The sequence below is a fragment of the Notolepis coatsorum genome (assembly GCF_963971535.1).
Source record: "Notolepis coatsorum genome assembly, chromosome: 3".
Classification (NCBI taxonomy): Eukaryota; Metazoa; Chordata; class Actinopteri; order Aulopiformes; family Paralepididae; genus Notolepis; species Notolepis coatsorum.
In genome coordinates this window covers 40,153,057-40,170,179 of record NC_140167.1, presented here as the reverse complement: position 1 = coordinate 40,170,179, position 17,123 = coordinate 40,153,057, and the positions used below count along the sequence as shown (strand labels likewise).

Genomic DNA, 17,123 nt, shown 5'->3' with positions numbered 1-17,123 from the left:
CTCCTTAGTCAAATTGAAATGCCCAAACTATATGGCAAGGTCTGTGAGCAAGTGGAGAAAAACTCAGTACAATTAAACACTATGCATCGACCACTGCAAACGTTGAGTGAATCGTTAAGTAACGTTAACGTCATCGCTACTGCTGTGACTAGCTGCTCCAGTCTACCAGTCACAAGGTATGAAGGTATAGTCAAAATCCATACCGTAGTGCAAATTCATACCGTTTATACCGTCCACCCCTAGTTAAGAGTCACTTTACAACTAGCTGATTTTGCCCAACAGGCACTCCTTCAACCTTGTCTGAGTCAGTGAGCCAACTAGGGAAGCTTAGCTTTTGCATGGCGCTGAAGTTCACACAAAGACACACAAAATGTTCTACTTCCTACCATTTCTTTATTCATTGATGCTGCACGACCTGTTTTTACTAAACAAGCACAAATTCGTTTTTGGCATGAACACACACACTTGACCTCCATGCCTAATTTCAGCCTCCTAGGACGAAACCTGTGGTAACTAGAGGGTGGGGAAATGTTTGTGGACTGACCAACCAACCAACAGAGCGACCTATAGAGCTGCGGCTCGCAGCTAAATAAACTGATACTGAACTGGAGACCTTTTTATCACAATCCACAGGGAGTTGAGATTCTGCTCAGAATTCTAAAGAATATTAAGTCAAGTTTATATGCATGAATAAACTACATAGACCACTGACAGCAAGCAAGTAAATTTGTTGGCTTTTTTCCATGCAGAGTGAGATTTCCTGAAAAATTATAAGGTAATATCTGGTAAACATACGATGAGGTCCTTCTGCATGTGGGAAACACAAGTTTACAGGTTTGTCGACGACATTAACAAATAAATTAAATCGACAAATCCTTTTTTTTTATCCACTTTTTCTCCTCCTGTTTTTCTCAGATTTTCTCCCATCCCAATTTAGTCGTTATGCCAATTCCCGCCTCCCCTTCCTGGTCGTTGCTCGCATGTGCCCCCCACTGGTCAGTCTAGGGAGTCCTGAAGTCTATCAGATGCTTCCTCCGTCACATAGGAGACAGCCAGCAACCTCTTTTCACCTGCCAGCGCGGACTCTCATTGGTGAAGTGTAATGCGTGGGAGGTAGGCTTGGGCGGTATAATACCTTGATTACCTAATACCCCGGTATACGGTATATGACGGTATGACTTTCATTTTCACCAGCGGGGCGGGTAACCCGTGTTACCAAGTAAACAAATCACGGAGATGGCCAGTTCGCCCGCAGCATCCTAGTGCTAACGTTAGCTCTCAGAATGGTAGCAGTTCGCCCGCAGCATCCTAGTGCTAACGTTATTAAAGCTCTCAGAATGGTAGCAGTTCGCCTGCAGCTGGACCCTATACTCGAGTAGCCTGCAGCTACGGCCAGGATTCTCCGGAGCTGCAGCTGGGCCCTATTGATCACATTCAACAACATACCCTCAGCTCGAATACGCATCGAATGAGTGTTATAAAACATTGATATCAGGAGCTATCTGTGGCTACTGCTGGCCGGCTATATAACGTTGATACAGCGCCTCAGTGAACTATTTAGTTCAGTGGGACATTTCGTTTTGAACAGTGAGCTGGCGTCAGCTAACGTGAGCTAGCGGAGGTATCATACAGACTTGCTGGAGCGTTTGTTGATGTCAGGAGCTATCAGTAGCTGGCCGGCTAGATACCGCTCGGTTAGACAATGCCTCATCATGTATTGGACTGGAAGTGAATGGTTGACTGGGTCATTTTGTAGTTACGGTAGCTAATGTTAGCTCAGGGAGACGCGTACATGCAGTTGTTGAGGTAGATAACCGTGATTATGTTTATTTATTTAGACTAGACTACATCGTGTTTGCGTGCGGGAAGGGCTGGAGGGAGGAGCAGACGCCGCACCACTGTGTGGGAGTGTGTGCAGCTCCCAGTGTCTGAGACAGAACTCTGCAAGTGAGATCGGTTTTGACGATCGGCGAAAATAAAGCATGATCACCGATCACCGATCGCATATTTATACTGATTATCGGCCGATAACGATCGGTGGCCGATCGATCAGGGCATCCCTACTCGTTACCACAACGCTTTACGGTATTTTCACAGCACTGTCGCAACATTACCGTAAAGCGTGAACACCGTTGTGATCATACACAAGTTAACAGTTAGCTCTCAGAATAGCCAGTTAGCCAGCAGCACCAGCAACGGTAAGCGTGTCTCATTTAAAGGCCAACTTCCACCACTGAAGCGGGGTTTCCCCTCCTCCTGTGTGTAGACAACCAGCTCTGCATGGCTCGCTCCACTAGTGAGGACTGGTCTCGCCCTCTGCTGGCGCGTGTGTGCACTACAACAAAACTCCGTTTTGACGGTATTGATTTTCAATACCGTCGGGATTTCTAAATACCCTGGTATACCGTAATACCGTCATACTGCCCAAGCCTAGTGGGAGGTCACACTACCTTCATCATATCCCTTCTTTGCTGTGCAGGCGCCCTGACCGACCTGTAGGAGTCGCTGTTTACAACGACCAAAATACCACCCCACCGGCTTCCCTCCCGCTGACTCTGCCAATTGAGCCAGTATGAGGCCGGCCAAGCCGGAAACAACGCTGACAGCCGGATTCGATACTGGGCGGTAGGGCTGGGCGATATGGAAAAAAATCATATCGCGATAACGATATGATAATTTTATTTTATTTCTCGATATCGATAATTATCGAATTGTTATAAATATAATATAAATATATATAAAATAATATAAAATATATTATTTTTTTTTAACAACAGATGTATGTTTATTTTGCAGCAATTCTTTGTCATTGCCGCCATCTTTAGTGTTACATCCCCTCACACTCCAGTTCTCAGGCTGCAGCTGGTTTAAAAGCTAAAGTAAACCGGCTTCTCTGCTGGCTGTGGCTCCAGAGGAGTTGAACAGTTCTGGCTCTGCTAGTTTATTTTCGATCTTTTGGTGCTTTTATGGTGGACAAACCACTGCACATGTGCACCGTGACTCGTGACTGGAGTCTAGTTCTGCTAGCACACATAGCCTACTGTGCAGACGGTTTCAAAATGTATTTTAAATTAGAAAGCAAACAAAATAAATGGACAAGAGAAAAATAAATCTGAATTTGGTCAGTATTGTCATTTGGACAAGCAAAGCCATTACTTTAAGTTGCAGGCAAGAAAGACAAGTCTGTCCACTGTCTCTGGTTTTAAAACTGCCCTGTTGCAGGTATAAAAAAAAATAAAAAAAAAAAAAAAAAAAAAAAAAACGATTTCGATATTCGATATCGATTATTAAAATATATCGCGATATTTATTGTTATCGTTATATCGCCCAGCCCTACTGGGCGGTGTCTCTTGCGTTGGTGACGAGCGCTTAGACCGCTGCGCCCCCCAGCCACCTTTAAATCGACAAATCCTATGACTATTAGTCGTCTCTGAATTTCTTTAGTCAAGGACGGCCCTACAGGTTACTCGCTACCAAATTATTTTCGGTTAACATGACACCACTGTTTCGTGGGAGGATGTAAATCGGCACTGAATTGACACACGCATATCTAGCCACTCCCATTGACGTCAAGCCCAGGTGATTAAGAGAGGAAACAGAAATAGCAAGATGACAATCCTTCCCAGACACCAGTTTACCACAACAGGCCTACTTAAAGAAATCTGGTGTTGAAACCAAAACAGAAAACAACAACTAGTCCTATGCGGTTTAAGCCACAAATGTTCACACTTTCCCAAATGGATGTACGGTGTAGCCCCTGCCTGGCGCTGGATTGCTTTTTTCTTTTTTTACTCAACCGCCGTATTCCGTCGAGGGTCATCCGTGGTGATGTTCTTTAGTCGATTACCTTGCTATTAAATTACTACTAGCATGATTTTGATCTAGATTTCACACAATATTTACTTCTGTGGCTGCTGATAACACCATATCCATATTACCTTCACTTTGAAACATCCGGTTTTATATAATTCTTGCATCCTCATCGGATATGCCGTTCTCAGCAACCACGGAAGTTAAAAGGATCTGTAAGCTGTATTTTGTTTGTTAAAATAAGTGGTAGAATCACAAGAGAGAATTCCACAATGCAAAAATGGTCTGACAAAAAGAAGAAATAAAAACAAATATGTGCTTGAAACAAGTATAATAATCTGCCAGCAAATTTAGCTTGGCAAGAATTTATACTTGAAATAAAGTATTTAAAAAAAATATATATATAAATATATCTATGGTTCTCTCTCCTGATTGGATAAAGTGAGAATGAGATACCAGAACATTTATTTTGTATTTACTGGAGTGGAGGGACTAGCAGACCAATGTTACTGACCAAACACCATCAGTGATGGTGTAGAGCTATTTAACTTAATTTATTTTAACAAAGAAATACCACTTACAGCACCTATAATATTGTGTGAAAACTAGACCAATATGCCAAAAACATGCTTACTCTGCAACAATAAAAAGATAGTACATTTTATAGCAAGATAATAGACCACAGATACAGTATATCCTAAAGAACACTGCTACAGACAACCCCAGATGGAATATGCCAGTTGAGTAAATGAAAACAGCAGTGGTGCTGGAATAAGTGAAGTGTAGAGTAATCAATAAAACATCCTTATAGGAATATCCTCCTCCCTCCAATATACATTTTCATCTCAGTAAAAAAGGGCTAGGCCAGAATGTCCAAATTTTAACTGAGTTCTTCATACACTGGTACAGGGAACAAAATAACTAGACGCCATTCGCCAAATGCGTGTAGATTTACCGTCTGGCGTCTAAAAATAATAGTCTGCCCGCCAGCTGGCGTGTAGTTCATATCGATACTCTTATTTTGAAAATCCTGTGCGGGTCTCATTGCCGCCCCAAGCGCAGCTCCAGTCATAATATCTGGGCTCCGGCAGCTAGCAACGTTCAGGTTCATATGATACTCTTATTTTGAAAAACCCTTAGCAACTCCGCGAGTCATACGATATCCGCCCACTCCGTGTTGTTTCTTGAAAACAGAGCAGCAGCGTTAAACACAGCATAGCTATGTCCGTGAGCTAGGCGCAAGCCAGAGTAAAACACAGTTTTCAATCAATCAATAAATAACAACATTAACGAGACTCGCGTTGTGTCTATTCTGCTAACGCTAACGTTACCTCTCATTGTGTCTATTCTACAAGCGTTAACGTTAGCTAGGCTGTCTATGCTAACGTTAGCATTAGGCTAACAACAAAGCTGTAACGTTACCAGTCTTGCGTCTATTTGCTAACGTTAGCATTAGGTAATAACCGGTTTAAAATAGATGGCGATTACCTCACGTTGTGTCTATTCTACTAGCATTAACGTTACTCATACAAACAATCAATAGCGAGTTATATTGATCACGCTATGTACGATAGCCATGCTAAAACGCTAGCACAACATTAGCACCTAACCTAACAACAAGCTTAAGCCTTAACAAGTCAGCGATCTTTTTGCGACTAAACTCTCCGCTCGGTCGGTTTTGTTTAATCAATAAATGAGGCAGAATACACAGTGACTGTATCCTTTGTTTATTGCACTTGTGCCTGCTGCAAACATAATGAAATCCTATGCGAGACATTAAAGATGGCGGCTTTCTGTTTTCGTTCAGACTCTCCAACGAGTGACGCGTCTCTCTTCTGACCAATCAGTGGTCTGCAGTGTTTCACGTGACTTTTCTGGTACCAGTTCTACTCGCTTGGCACGCACTTGGAACCTCGACAGAGCAGGGACTAAAAAAGTACCCAAAAAGTACCCAAAAAGTACCTGGTACCAGGTACTTTGGTAATGGAAAACCGAAAATGCCGAGTAGAGTAGAGTCGAGTAGGTACCATGCAGTGCAACAGCACTGAGGAAAGGGAAATGGGGGGGGGGGGGCACTCTCCCCTTCCCTGTGTGTGCGTGCGTGCGTTTGGAAAGACGACGGAGTCACTAGTCAGGACTCAGGACAGGAGTATATTATAGTAAACTGAGGATTACTGAAGATGGACAGATAATGTTGATATTCAAATATAAAAAAGTTTTGAGAGGAGTGGAAGTTTGAAGACAGACTACAATATGATGCGGGGGTGGTGAGTTGAAACACTGTGTGTGTGTCCCGACCCCACTTCTATGTTTCAATAAATTATTTGCATTTAAAACTATTAACGCTGACTCATTCCTTCAGTCCACTCAAAATGATGCTAATATTCCTTATGTTGTTTATGATATTAATTGAAAATAGCATATGAGAGTATTATATGTAATAATAACACATGGCGATATACTAAAAAGCTATTTATAATTTTTGGCTAGTAAAAAATCTGCCCGGCTGGTACTTTTAAAAATCTAACAGCCAAATGGCTGGTAAGTCAAAAAGTAAGTTTGTTCCCTGCACTGGTATATGGTTTTTGTGAACTTGACGTTTTCATTGCTAGTGGAGAAGGAAATCACACTGGCTAAAACATGATGCACGCAGCTGATATTTTCTGCTTCACAAAATCAGTTTGGGCTATCAGAGTACTGTAGTCCAATCAAAGGTCAGCCAGTCACTGTCTGATATAATATTTCATATCTACCTATAATAAACAGTTGCCTGGCTTCTGGTCGATCATCAAGAGCATGCCTAGATTACACCCCAACACTAATTCTGAAGGACTTTGGCTAGCCTAAATAGGCCACATGTTTAATTGCCTTTATAATTCATTTGAATTTCATTAGCCTTTGGACATGGGTTCTATGTTTTCATGATCCATTTTTGTGTGCAAATGCTAGGATAAATATTTTGACTTTGTTTTTAGTTAATATTAGCTAATATCTTATTTTCACTGAACAACTGATTGAAATATGGGGCTTGTGCAATATTCAAATAGCAGATGCTGCAATATTAGTTAAAGGCGGAATGTGTGTCAAAATACCATTCAAAAATTGTGCTGCAGTGATGTCCTAGCCTAAATATCATATTCTACACACTTAAGCAAAACATCTTTGTTTGGTGCAGATCCCTACAAAAATCACATCATGATCATTTTAATAATTCGTTTCAATGACAAAATGAGTAATGAAGCAAACATTATCATTCCAGTCCAAATTAGCAATACCAGTCAAAATAACCACAATTAGATATGCTTTCAAAATTGTTCAGCCCCATTACCAATCCTTTGAGGAAGTTTTGGGTGGGACGATACATCGATCCAGATCGATATATCGATCTATTATCAATTAGGATCGATGCAACGTAAAAAGATCGATTCATATTGCGATACTCTTATTTTGAAAATCCCCTCGTGAGCATATCCGCCCGGCTGCAACAACAGTAGCTCAGCGCAGCTCAGCGTGTGTAGACGTTAGACAGCATTGCTTCAGAGTCCGCCTATTTTGCCCGAAATAAGTGCCTGTTGTTTTTTTCCCCACAAGGGGTCAAATGCATCCAACATGCTTTCCATCCTCGCCATTCCTTTATGCCCACGTCGCGTTAAATACTGAAATTAACGTTGCGTTAGCGTTAGCTAACTAAGCTACGCTGATAGAGCGATAGCGAAAACAGCAGAGGTCCACTAGGGACTGGGAAGGAGGGGGGGTTACTGCATTCTCGAAATAGCCCCACTAACAGGATATGGCCGGTACTGCACCTTCTGACTCCCAATATGCCTTTTCCAGCCAAAATACAGCGCAAAATATTAACTCTTTCAGTGCCACTCACGAGATTTCTCGTGTTTTTTTATAGGTGGTTCCAACCACTCACGAGATTTCTCGGATTTTTTTTTTTTTTTTCGATCTGAAAAATTATTGCATCACCCGAGCCTACCCGAGTATAGCCGAGGGGCGACGACGATCACTGTGGAAAAAAGCGCCCCCTGTCGTCTCCCAGATGACATAAGTGATTTTGGAATGGACTCAATGAAAATGGGAAAAAAATCCGGTACTCCACATTTTCCAGTTCACTGATCCAGCCGGGGTTACTAGAGTTCATTCTGGAGCCTCAGATCCCCGCGGATCATGGAGTTCTACTGTATCGCGTTGGATCCATACACGTATCGATTTTTTCGAATGGTGATCAGGAATTGGAATATACCAGTTGGATACCATCTGATGTCAGGTAAGGACTCTATGTTATCAGTGGTAGGATAATCAGAGTAAGTTTGATGAAGTTATAAGCTGTTTTAGGGCTGGGCGATATGACCAAAAACGTTATCGCAATAAAATTATAAAATTATTTTCATATAATTCGATATCGATAATTATCGACGATATAATGTCCGTCAAGTTTAATTAACTTCTTATGCTGCTGCGAATGTCTCAAGTCGAGTTGATGTCGTCATCAGTCTGCGCACGTTAGCCGACAAGCGGAGTATCTCATGACAATAAATATGACACTAAAATACTCTCTTCCGCCACAATATATTGAAACGACGTCCACTGTATATCCCACACTACCATAAACGTGGCCTCAGAATTCAAAACACACACATACTCGGCACGTAAATATATAAAACAGTGCCTTGCAAGCTAGTTATCCTAGCCAGCCTGTTGGTTCTAAGCGGGGTATTCCATGACAATGTGCTAAATATGACACTAAAATACTCTCTTCCGCCACAATATATTGAAACGGCGTCCACTGTATATCCCACACTACCATAAACGTGGCCTCAGAATTCAAAACACACACATACTCGGCACGTAAATATATAAAACAACGCCGTGCAAGCTAATTAGCCTAGCAAGCCTTGTTGTTGAGTGAGTCCTACCTCCTTCCGGGTCTCGGCCATCTCCTTCACTGATTGGTTGTTAGCCGTTGTGCGTAAGTACGTCATCACGTAACGCTGGTTGTTGTTAGTGAGTGTGCTGAGCCGAGGCTGAACGGAGCCAAGGTTGGAAAATCGATATATCGAAACTTTGCGACCACGTTTCATGTTTATTTCGAGGAAATAATTTATCGCGATAGTTATCGTTATCGTTTTATCGCCCAGCCCTAAGCTGTTTTGTGAAATGTCTTCTTTCGGTTTCACTGTAAAAGTCAGAGAGGAAATCAACGAGGCGATTATCCGCGCGGGGCCGTAATGTGCGTGCGTGCACGTATAATATTGATCATCTAGCGTTTATTTGAAAACGATTCATAAAAAGGCAGACGAATATCAACGTTGTGGAATATTCCACTAAAAGACGATTTTCATAGAATGCTCCAGAATGAGCTGTTTTTTATATCAAAACGGGGGCTTTTCTAACTGCTCTGAAACGGCAACGACGCGATAAAAAAACAATCTGTCTTCACAGCACTGACTGGAAAATAGTCTTTGATAATGCGATGGGCAGATTAGACACATAGCCATAATTTAAAACATAGATTAGGCGATATTAATGTTAACATTGGCGCCGATGGTGGCATTCAAGCGGTAAAACGGAAAACCAGGCGTGGCGCTGAAAGTGTTAATAGGATATTAATATCGGGAAAAAAGAAAAATGAACCAAAAACAGTGAACAGGAGGTCTATTTGTATTAAAAACAATATTGTTTTTCATTTAAATGTCTGGAAGAGATCAAAAAAAATTCAAATGATATTTCCATTGCCTTTTTTTTTGTTGATTTAAATGTTACCGATTGTGTTAAATGGGCATATAATATCGTCTCATATCGATCGCAGGCACCAGAATCGAATCGTATCGTGGCAGACTTTGTGATATCGGAAAATATCGTATCGTTGTCCAAAGAATCGATATCGTATCGTAATGAAACTGGTGATTCCCACTTGATATGTGGTTTTGTGGGTACCCTTGCTCCAGGGTATTGGGTACTGCCATTACTGGGAATTAAACCAATTAACCCTATAATTAGTCGGCCTCTCTAATCAACGTGCCGCCCCATTTAAGCTGTTGTGGGCTGTCAACAAAGGACTGAAGAAGTCTACTGACAGCTCCAAGGATAGCAGCAAGTGGCCTTTCTACAAAGCGGAGTAAGCTATTACAAATATTAAATCTGGTCAGTCTTGCTATTTTCCAAATACAAAGATGCGTCGTAAATTACGTTTAGTTTAGTTTATTTATTTAGCACATTATTTATATATTAAAAAAAGAAAAAAAAACAGTGCTAGGAGGGAATGAAGCCCAAAGGCCTTGTACAAAGTTCCACTCCCATCTCATTGTCCATAAACGATATGAACGAAATACATGTGTAGCATGGTCTACAAAATAAACTACAAAACAGGAAAAGAGACATAAGGCAAACACTATAGCAAAAACATGCAAGATTGACACGAGTCAGTAACAAGAATTTTTTTAGTACAAGAGGGCAAAGAGGATAATAACATTGTTGCCTGATTACTGTCCATGCAGTAGCCTAATACTATTTATATCATTGATCACACAGATATGCCACTTGTCTGTTCCTACTACAACACTTTAAACATAGATGAACCAAGCTAAGGCCAGCATTCATACTTCCAATAGTAACCACGTAAAACAGCCTGTATTCCCATTCCTTCACATCTTTTCCCCCCATTACAAAGAAAAGAGCCAATACACAACGCATTCAGATTATCCATTATAAGTTAGGCTATAGCCTATAGGCTAATGCAGCAAACAAAGTGTACAGCTGTTCTGATATGCAGAAGTTAGTTTGTCTGGCTACCTCCTATCAAATGAAAATAAATTGCTAGGGGCCTAAATGTCATGCTGCTTTCCAATACAATCTGTGTGAAGAAGCTAAACACACAATAGTGTTATTATGCGGTAACAGGAATGCGGTATCCTACCGCAATTGACCAACAATAGCAAGGTGAGTGGTTGGGAAGTGAAAACAAACGAGATAAACATACATAGACAAACAGATCAACAAAGACCCATATGTCACTGGTTCTGGTTACTTCCCCAGCAGCAGCAGGAGCAGCTCACTGCCAACTAACACAAGTTAGCCCACGTTAGCTTTGGGCTAGATAGTTAGCAAACGCGTTGTCGGAATACACACGGCAAAAACGAGTTTAACCCATTTAGCGTTAACCTGAAATGAAAGACCACAATACGACATTAATCCAAGAGTACAGGAAACAACAAGGGAGACGAGGGTTGTTTTAGTCAGCTTGCTAACAACAAGCTAAGGTTAGCATGCTAACTCGCCAGCTACCTTTTCTTTTCGGGGACAATTCCTGTGTCCATTTCAGGACGAAGGACCTGCTGTGTTGAGTCTCTCTGTTGATATCGAGCTTCTGTCTTCGGGACCCTCGAGGAAAGGGTGGTAAATTCCACAGATAAATAGCAATAGGTAAATCCGTTAGTTCGTTACATAAAAAAATATGTACGTCTATTTTGGACGAAACCAAGCTTTCATCTACTAAACGTATGCCAATCGTTTATCTCCTTAGAAATATTGTGCCACGCACGCTGGAGGTTACTCGCAGTGACTGTAGTACTGTAGATCAACAGCCCCGCCTCCTCCTCACACTGTCTCCGAGAGCGAGCAGTCACATGCTGCTTCATCAGTTACTCACTCACACAACCCCAGTGAGCCAGTGCTGTGTGGAGGGAAATCCCACAATGATAAGATACATTTATAACGTTATCATTCTACTAGATTCTAGATACAGTTAATGGTAGGCGTGTAAGGTATCATAAACAAGTTTGACATTGATAAGTAGAGTCTATCAATGAATGACAACCACCACAATTAAGACTGGTTCTTTTCTGCGCTACTTTCCTTAAGACAAGAATTGTAGCCTATACTGAGTTGCCCATTTTAATAAGGGATTGCTCTTTATTGGGACCATTAAAACACCTCAACAAATGTGACTAACCAGTTAGAATAACACCATCCCAGAGTAAAAAATAAATAGGCCTATACTGTTTATGTAACCTCGTTCCCAGTTTTATCTCCTCCTGTTAATGGGATATGGGATTTTGGTTTAGCCAATATTCCACATAGGCTCACCTACTAGCAAATATTGGCATATTTGAAATAACTGAAACTGGCCAGGAATATATTGTATTGTGTACAAGATGCATTGTAATCATGTATATTGTAAATTAATATGTGCTGAATATTGTAGGCCTAAACCTTATCCAACTTTTCAAAGCCATCTATGAAATATATATATAATTTGTTTGTGTATATCAGCTGCATAACGAGCAATGCCAATGTGGGTTATTCTGACGCAGTGAACTATTAATTAATGTGCATGAGCCTGTCTCAAGTGCAGAGTATGTTTCTGTATTTTTCCAAAACCATTTCGATGATGTGGGGGCAGCCGCAGTGTTGCAGCAGGACAACCTACTTGCTCCTCCTCTCATACCACAGGGGAACAACTGTATCATGTCCAAAATCCATGCCTCCGATTCAGCTGTTGCTTGGAAAAGACAATTATTTATACAAAGTACAGTAGTCTCGCAATAAATCACTACATGTCAAAAACCCTTCCCCTGACCCCAAACACAATACTGCATTATCTCACAGAGGACCCGCATCTTATCGGTTTAAATCTGGAAAGCTCTGGCCACTACTTCCCAGAATATGTTGGCATAGGTGTCACAACACCACAATGTGAGTGGAGTGAGTCTGCTAGCATGCGGTGAGAAAAATACTTCCAGACTAAACTGTCCTGTGAGCTGATTGCAAGATGCTCGATCTTCATTCTCAGAGCTTGTCCTGGTCATTGTAGCCAATCAACATGTAAAAAGGTTGGGGTAATAGCAGCTTTTAGCGGTGACTAAAATACTTGGGAAAATGTAAAGAGTTTGCATTGCTCTTAATTGAAAAGTAATAAAAAAAAATCTTTGATGGCAAATTCAAGAAATCAACCAACCTGGCTTTTACTTTAGTTTAGGGGACTGTTAAAGGGGCATTTCACCCCTTCACATGCATGAAAAAAATCAATCGTGCGCACATATGTCCCCATCCCATAATACTTATGTCCCCCCCACTTCTCAACCTAAAGTTTGGCCCTGTGGGGGTGTACTTCAGTAGAAAATAGTTCCTGCATGAAACTACTCCCAACGAGGTCAGTGAATTAGTAACCGGAGCGCCATTCACCTCCATTACAAGGGAGTGAAGGCAGACATCTCTTCGCAGACATCTCCAAAATTAGGCAAACCATGCCTAAACTATCTGGATGCATAGAGAGCACTCCGGGTAAGGAGGGAATTATGTTGTTATTTTTATGAATGAACTGCCCCTATAAGGATTCTTCCGTTTTTATTGCTCCCTCTCTAGGCCATCAATCACACAGCAAGAGCAAACAGTAATTCAATCAAGCAGTGCAGAGTCAGTGCTAACAGTGCAGTCATAACTCTATCCTCAGATCTTTACCCCAGGAAAACTGCAGGACAGGGTCACAGAGGAGTAAACAAATACATTGACAAGTCAAGTAGTTTAACCTAATGTCCTGACCTCCTATTGCACAGGGCTTCCATCCTGGTTAAGGGAAGTTTAAAGCAGATTAGTAAACTGCTTTAATGCCCATGAGATCAATGCAGTGGTAAACCCCGAGCCAACTGGCCCCTAATCAGAGAACGAGGAGGATCGAGGCTAGTACAAGCTAAAATGGAGATTTTCATTGCTGTTGGATCTAAATAACATAATAATTCATGATCTGAAGGCATTTTGCCATAGTGGTATTGTTTTCAGGTCTTGTGTGTGCTATTTCCAGCTCACTCATTGCTCTGGCAGTAAGTGTCCCACAGGATAGAGGGCTGAGGAGACAACAGTCTATGGGGAGTTCTCTGAAGACTTCCTTTCTCTAACTAACAGGAAGCTTCCTTCTCCATTCTATATAAAATCAAGACCGTCCAGCTCAGGGCAAGTTCAGCCAAGAGTACAGTGTGTCCACTGACTAGTTGAACCCCATACTAAAAAGGTCTGCATGACAATTAAAGACTTCTATGATCCCAGTGTTTAAAAACACTTGTCATTAGAGCTGTGCCATCTTAGTTGTTTTTTAGTCGGTCGGTCTAAAGCTGTCTCAGCTGATCAAGATTAGTATTTTTTTCCCCCTTTTCTTTTTTTCTGAATGAGTTATATAAGCGTATGGCTGGTAAATATTAAATTGAAAGAGTGCATGTGGGTAGCTACATTTGACAGATTTGTGGATTAAATTAATCAACCGATTAATCGACTAAGAAATCTCTTTAGTCTGCAACAGCTCTAATACACATTGCACCAAGTGCATAAACAGTGTTCTGTTCAGGCTACGGGCCTATAAGGATTCAGGGGGGACAGAAATGAAGCTAAGCATACATACCATTGTACCCAGTTTAACGACCTGTACATTGTATATTGCTGTTGCACTTTACTGCTACATTTGTACTCTGGTTGGATGCCACACTTCTTTTTGTGGTACTGTACTTGTGCTAATACCTATATATATATTTTTAATTATCTTTTCCCCCCTTCTTTTTTCTGTTTTTCTCCCCTCCCAATGTTAGTCGTTATGCCAATTCCCAATCCCCTTCCTGGTCGTTGCGCACTCTACCCCCTACCGTCGGTCTGGGAGGGCGGAGACTATCACATGCTTCCTCCGACACATGTGTACCCAGCCCACCACTTCTTTTCACCTGGCAGCGCAGACTCTCACTGGGAGAGTGTAACGTGTGGAAGGTCACACTACCTCCCTCCAGATCCTTCCCTCGCTGTGCAGGCGCCCCGACCGAACTGTAGGAGTCGCTGTTTACAACAACCCGGACCCACCCACCGGCTTCCCTCCCGCTGACTGCCAATCGAGCCAGTATTACGGCCGGCCAAGCCGAAGGCAACGCTGACAGCCGGATTCGATACCAGTGTCTCTTGCGTTGGTGACGAGCGCTTAGTCCGCTGCGCCACCCAGCCGCCCGACAATACATTTTAATCTAATCTAAACTATGCTGCTCACTGACAACTGTGTCTGTGATACGAAGATGCTTAATTAAAAGAAAAAGAAACGGTCAGATATTATTAACGTGATTCATATCAGTGGACCCCATATCAGGTCCTGACCCCCAAGGTTTGAAAGTCCTGCCTGGAGCCCAGGGAAGAGTATTTTGTTCTCGTACACAGCAGCCTAGCATCACATCTGGCAAACTTCAGAGTCTCTTACAATAAAGGCAAGAGCCCCTTCCCTTTGGTGCTTCCTGTTGCTATCAAAATGCACAGACATGACGCCGTCTGGCTTCCTGTTTATTCTCTGCTGGTTTCTGTGACGGTATGAAACACAGAGGATTGACTTCTGTTACTGTTACTGGGGTTTATGAATGTTACTAATTACTAGGGATGCACCGATCCAACTTTTTCAGTCCCGATACCGATACCTGGGTTTGGGTATCGGCCGATACCGATCCGATTGTCCAATTTTTTCTCTCCAAAAAAGTAAAACAAATAAAAAATTTAATCCGTTTTTTTTCTTTTTATTAAAATATATTTCGTTTTTAAGAATTGTAAAGGATCACAAGTGTGTTTTTGATTGGTTGTAAACAAAGACAGAAAATAAACTTCATTCATTCAATTAATAAACTGTATGCCTCACTGTCACTGTGTGGAAGAGACTGGGATCATTCTTTTGTGCAAGGCAACATCAGGCTTGACTTAAAACATTACTTTCCTAACTTAGTGAAACTAAATGTAACAAATTAACACATAGATATAAATGTACTGAATGGTTATTTCTTATTTTATTTATTATAAAAAAATATATAAATAAAAATCCGTTTTCTTTACCGATACCAGATCCAGCTATTTTACTGATATATCGGCGGCCGATACCGATACCAATATCGGATCGGTGCATCCCTACTAATTACCCACTTAAAAATGCAATCAGCAAAGTAATCCATTGGATTACGCCAGCTCAGTAATGTCATTTGATTACTTTTGGATTACTTTGCCTCTGAAATCCATATAATATGAAGTTAGACAGAACATTTATTCCAACTCGATTTACAAATCCTCAGTCTGTCCCTTCTTCTCTCAGTCTGTCCCTTCATCTCAGTCTGTCCCTTCTTCTCTCAGTCTGTCCCTTCTTCTCTCAGTCTGTCCCTTCATCTCAGTCTGTCCCTTCTTCTCTCAGTCTGTCCCTTCTTCTCAGTCTGTCCCTTCTTCTCAGTCTGTCCCTTCTTCTATCAGTCTGTCCCTTCTTCTCAGTCTGTCCCTTCTTCTCAGTCTGTCCCGTCTTCTCCCAGTCTGTCCCTTCTTTAGCGGCACGGTGGTGTAGTGGTTAACACTGTCGCCTCACAGCAAGAAGGTCCAGGGTTCGATTCCCGCTTGGGGACCAGGTTTCCATGATGCCAGGTACCCAGGTGGGGTATCTCCCAGGCCTTTCTGTGTGGAGTTTGCATGTTCTCCCCGTGCTCGCAAGGGTTTCCCCCCCGATAAGATAAACCCAATGGAAAAACATGCACAACAACAGATCGCTAACGCTGTGGCGTCCTTGACGAAGACGGGCAGGAGCACTTGGATTGGTCCCCTGGCGCGGCCCTCGCCGACGCCTGTCTGCTCCCGGCTGCCCTTGGGGGGAATGACGACGGGATGGGTTTATCGCAGAGATGAATCGCATCGGCGATCCTACAAAAGACAATGCATGCGTGTGTGTTCCGGTGTGTGTGTGCTAACCGTGTGTGCTAACCGCTAAACATTGAGGATAATTGCATGCCAATTAAAGACCTCTGAACAGGTCCTGCATTATTATTATATTATTCTCCCAGTCCATCCCTCCTCTCAGCCTGTCCCTCCTCAAGTGTCCCTTCTTCTCTCAGTCCATCCCTCCTCTCAGCCTGTCCCTTCTTAGTCTGTCCCTTCTCTCAGCCTGTCCCTTCTCAGTCTGTCCCTTCTCTCAGCCTGTCCCTTCTCTGTCTGTCCCTTCTTCTCTCAGTCTGTCCCTTCTCTCAGTCTGTCCCTTCTCTCAGTCTGTCCCTTCTCTCAGGCTGTCCCTTCTTCTCAGTCTGTCCCTTCTTCTCCCAGTCTGTCCCTTCTTCTCCCAGTCTGTCCCTTCTTCTCCCAGTCCATCCCTCCTCTCAGCCTGTCCCTCCTCAAGTGTCCCTTCTTCTCTCAGTCCATCCCTCCTCAGCCTGTCCCTTCTTAGTCTGTCCCTTCTCTCAGCCTGTCCCTTCTCAGTCTGTCCCTTCTCTCAGCCTGTCCCTTCTTCTCTCAGTCTGTCCCTTCTCTCAGTCTGTCCCTTCTTCTCAGTTTGT

At 42.3% G+C, this 17,123-nt stretch overlaps 1 protein-coding gene across 1 annotated transcript in view; it reads right to left on the bottom strand.

Moving 5' to 3' along the window:
• hif1aa (hypoxia inducible factor 1 subunit alpha a) overlaps positions 1-11,388 on the bottom strand; it is a 57,673-nt gene extending 46,285 nt beyond the window's left edge. The window contains exon 1 of the mRNA XM_084311566.1: positions 11,101-11,388. Within this exon, the coding sequence (XP_084167692.1) occupies positions 11,101-11,132 (32 nt within the window). The 5' untranslated portion in view covers positions 11,133-11,388. The remainder of the gene's footprint in view (positions 1-11,100) is intronic.
• Between the last annotated feature and the right edge of the window lie 5,735 nt (positions 11,389-17,123).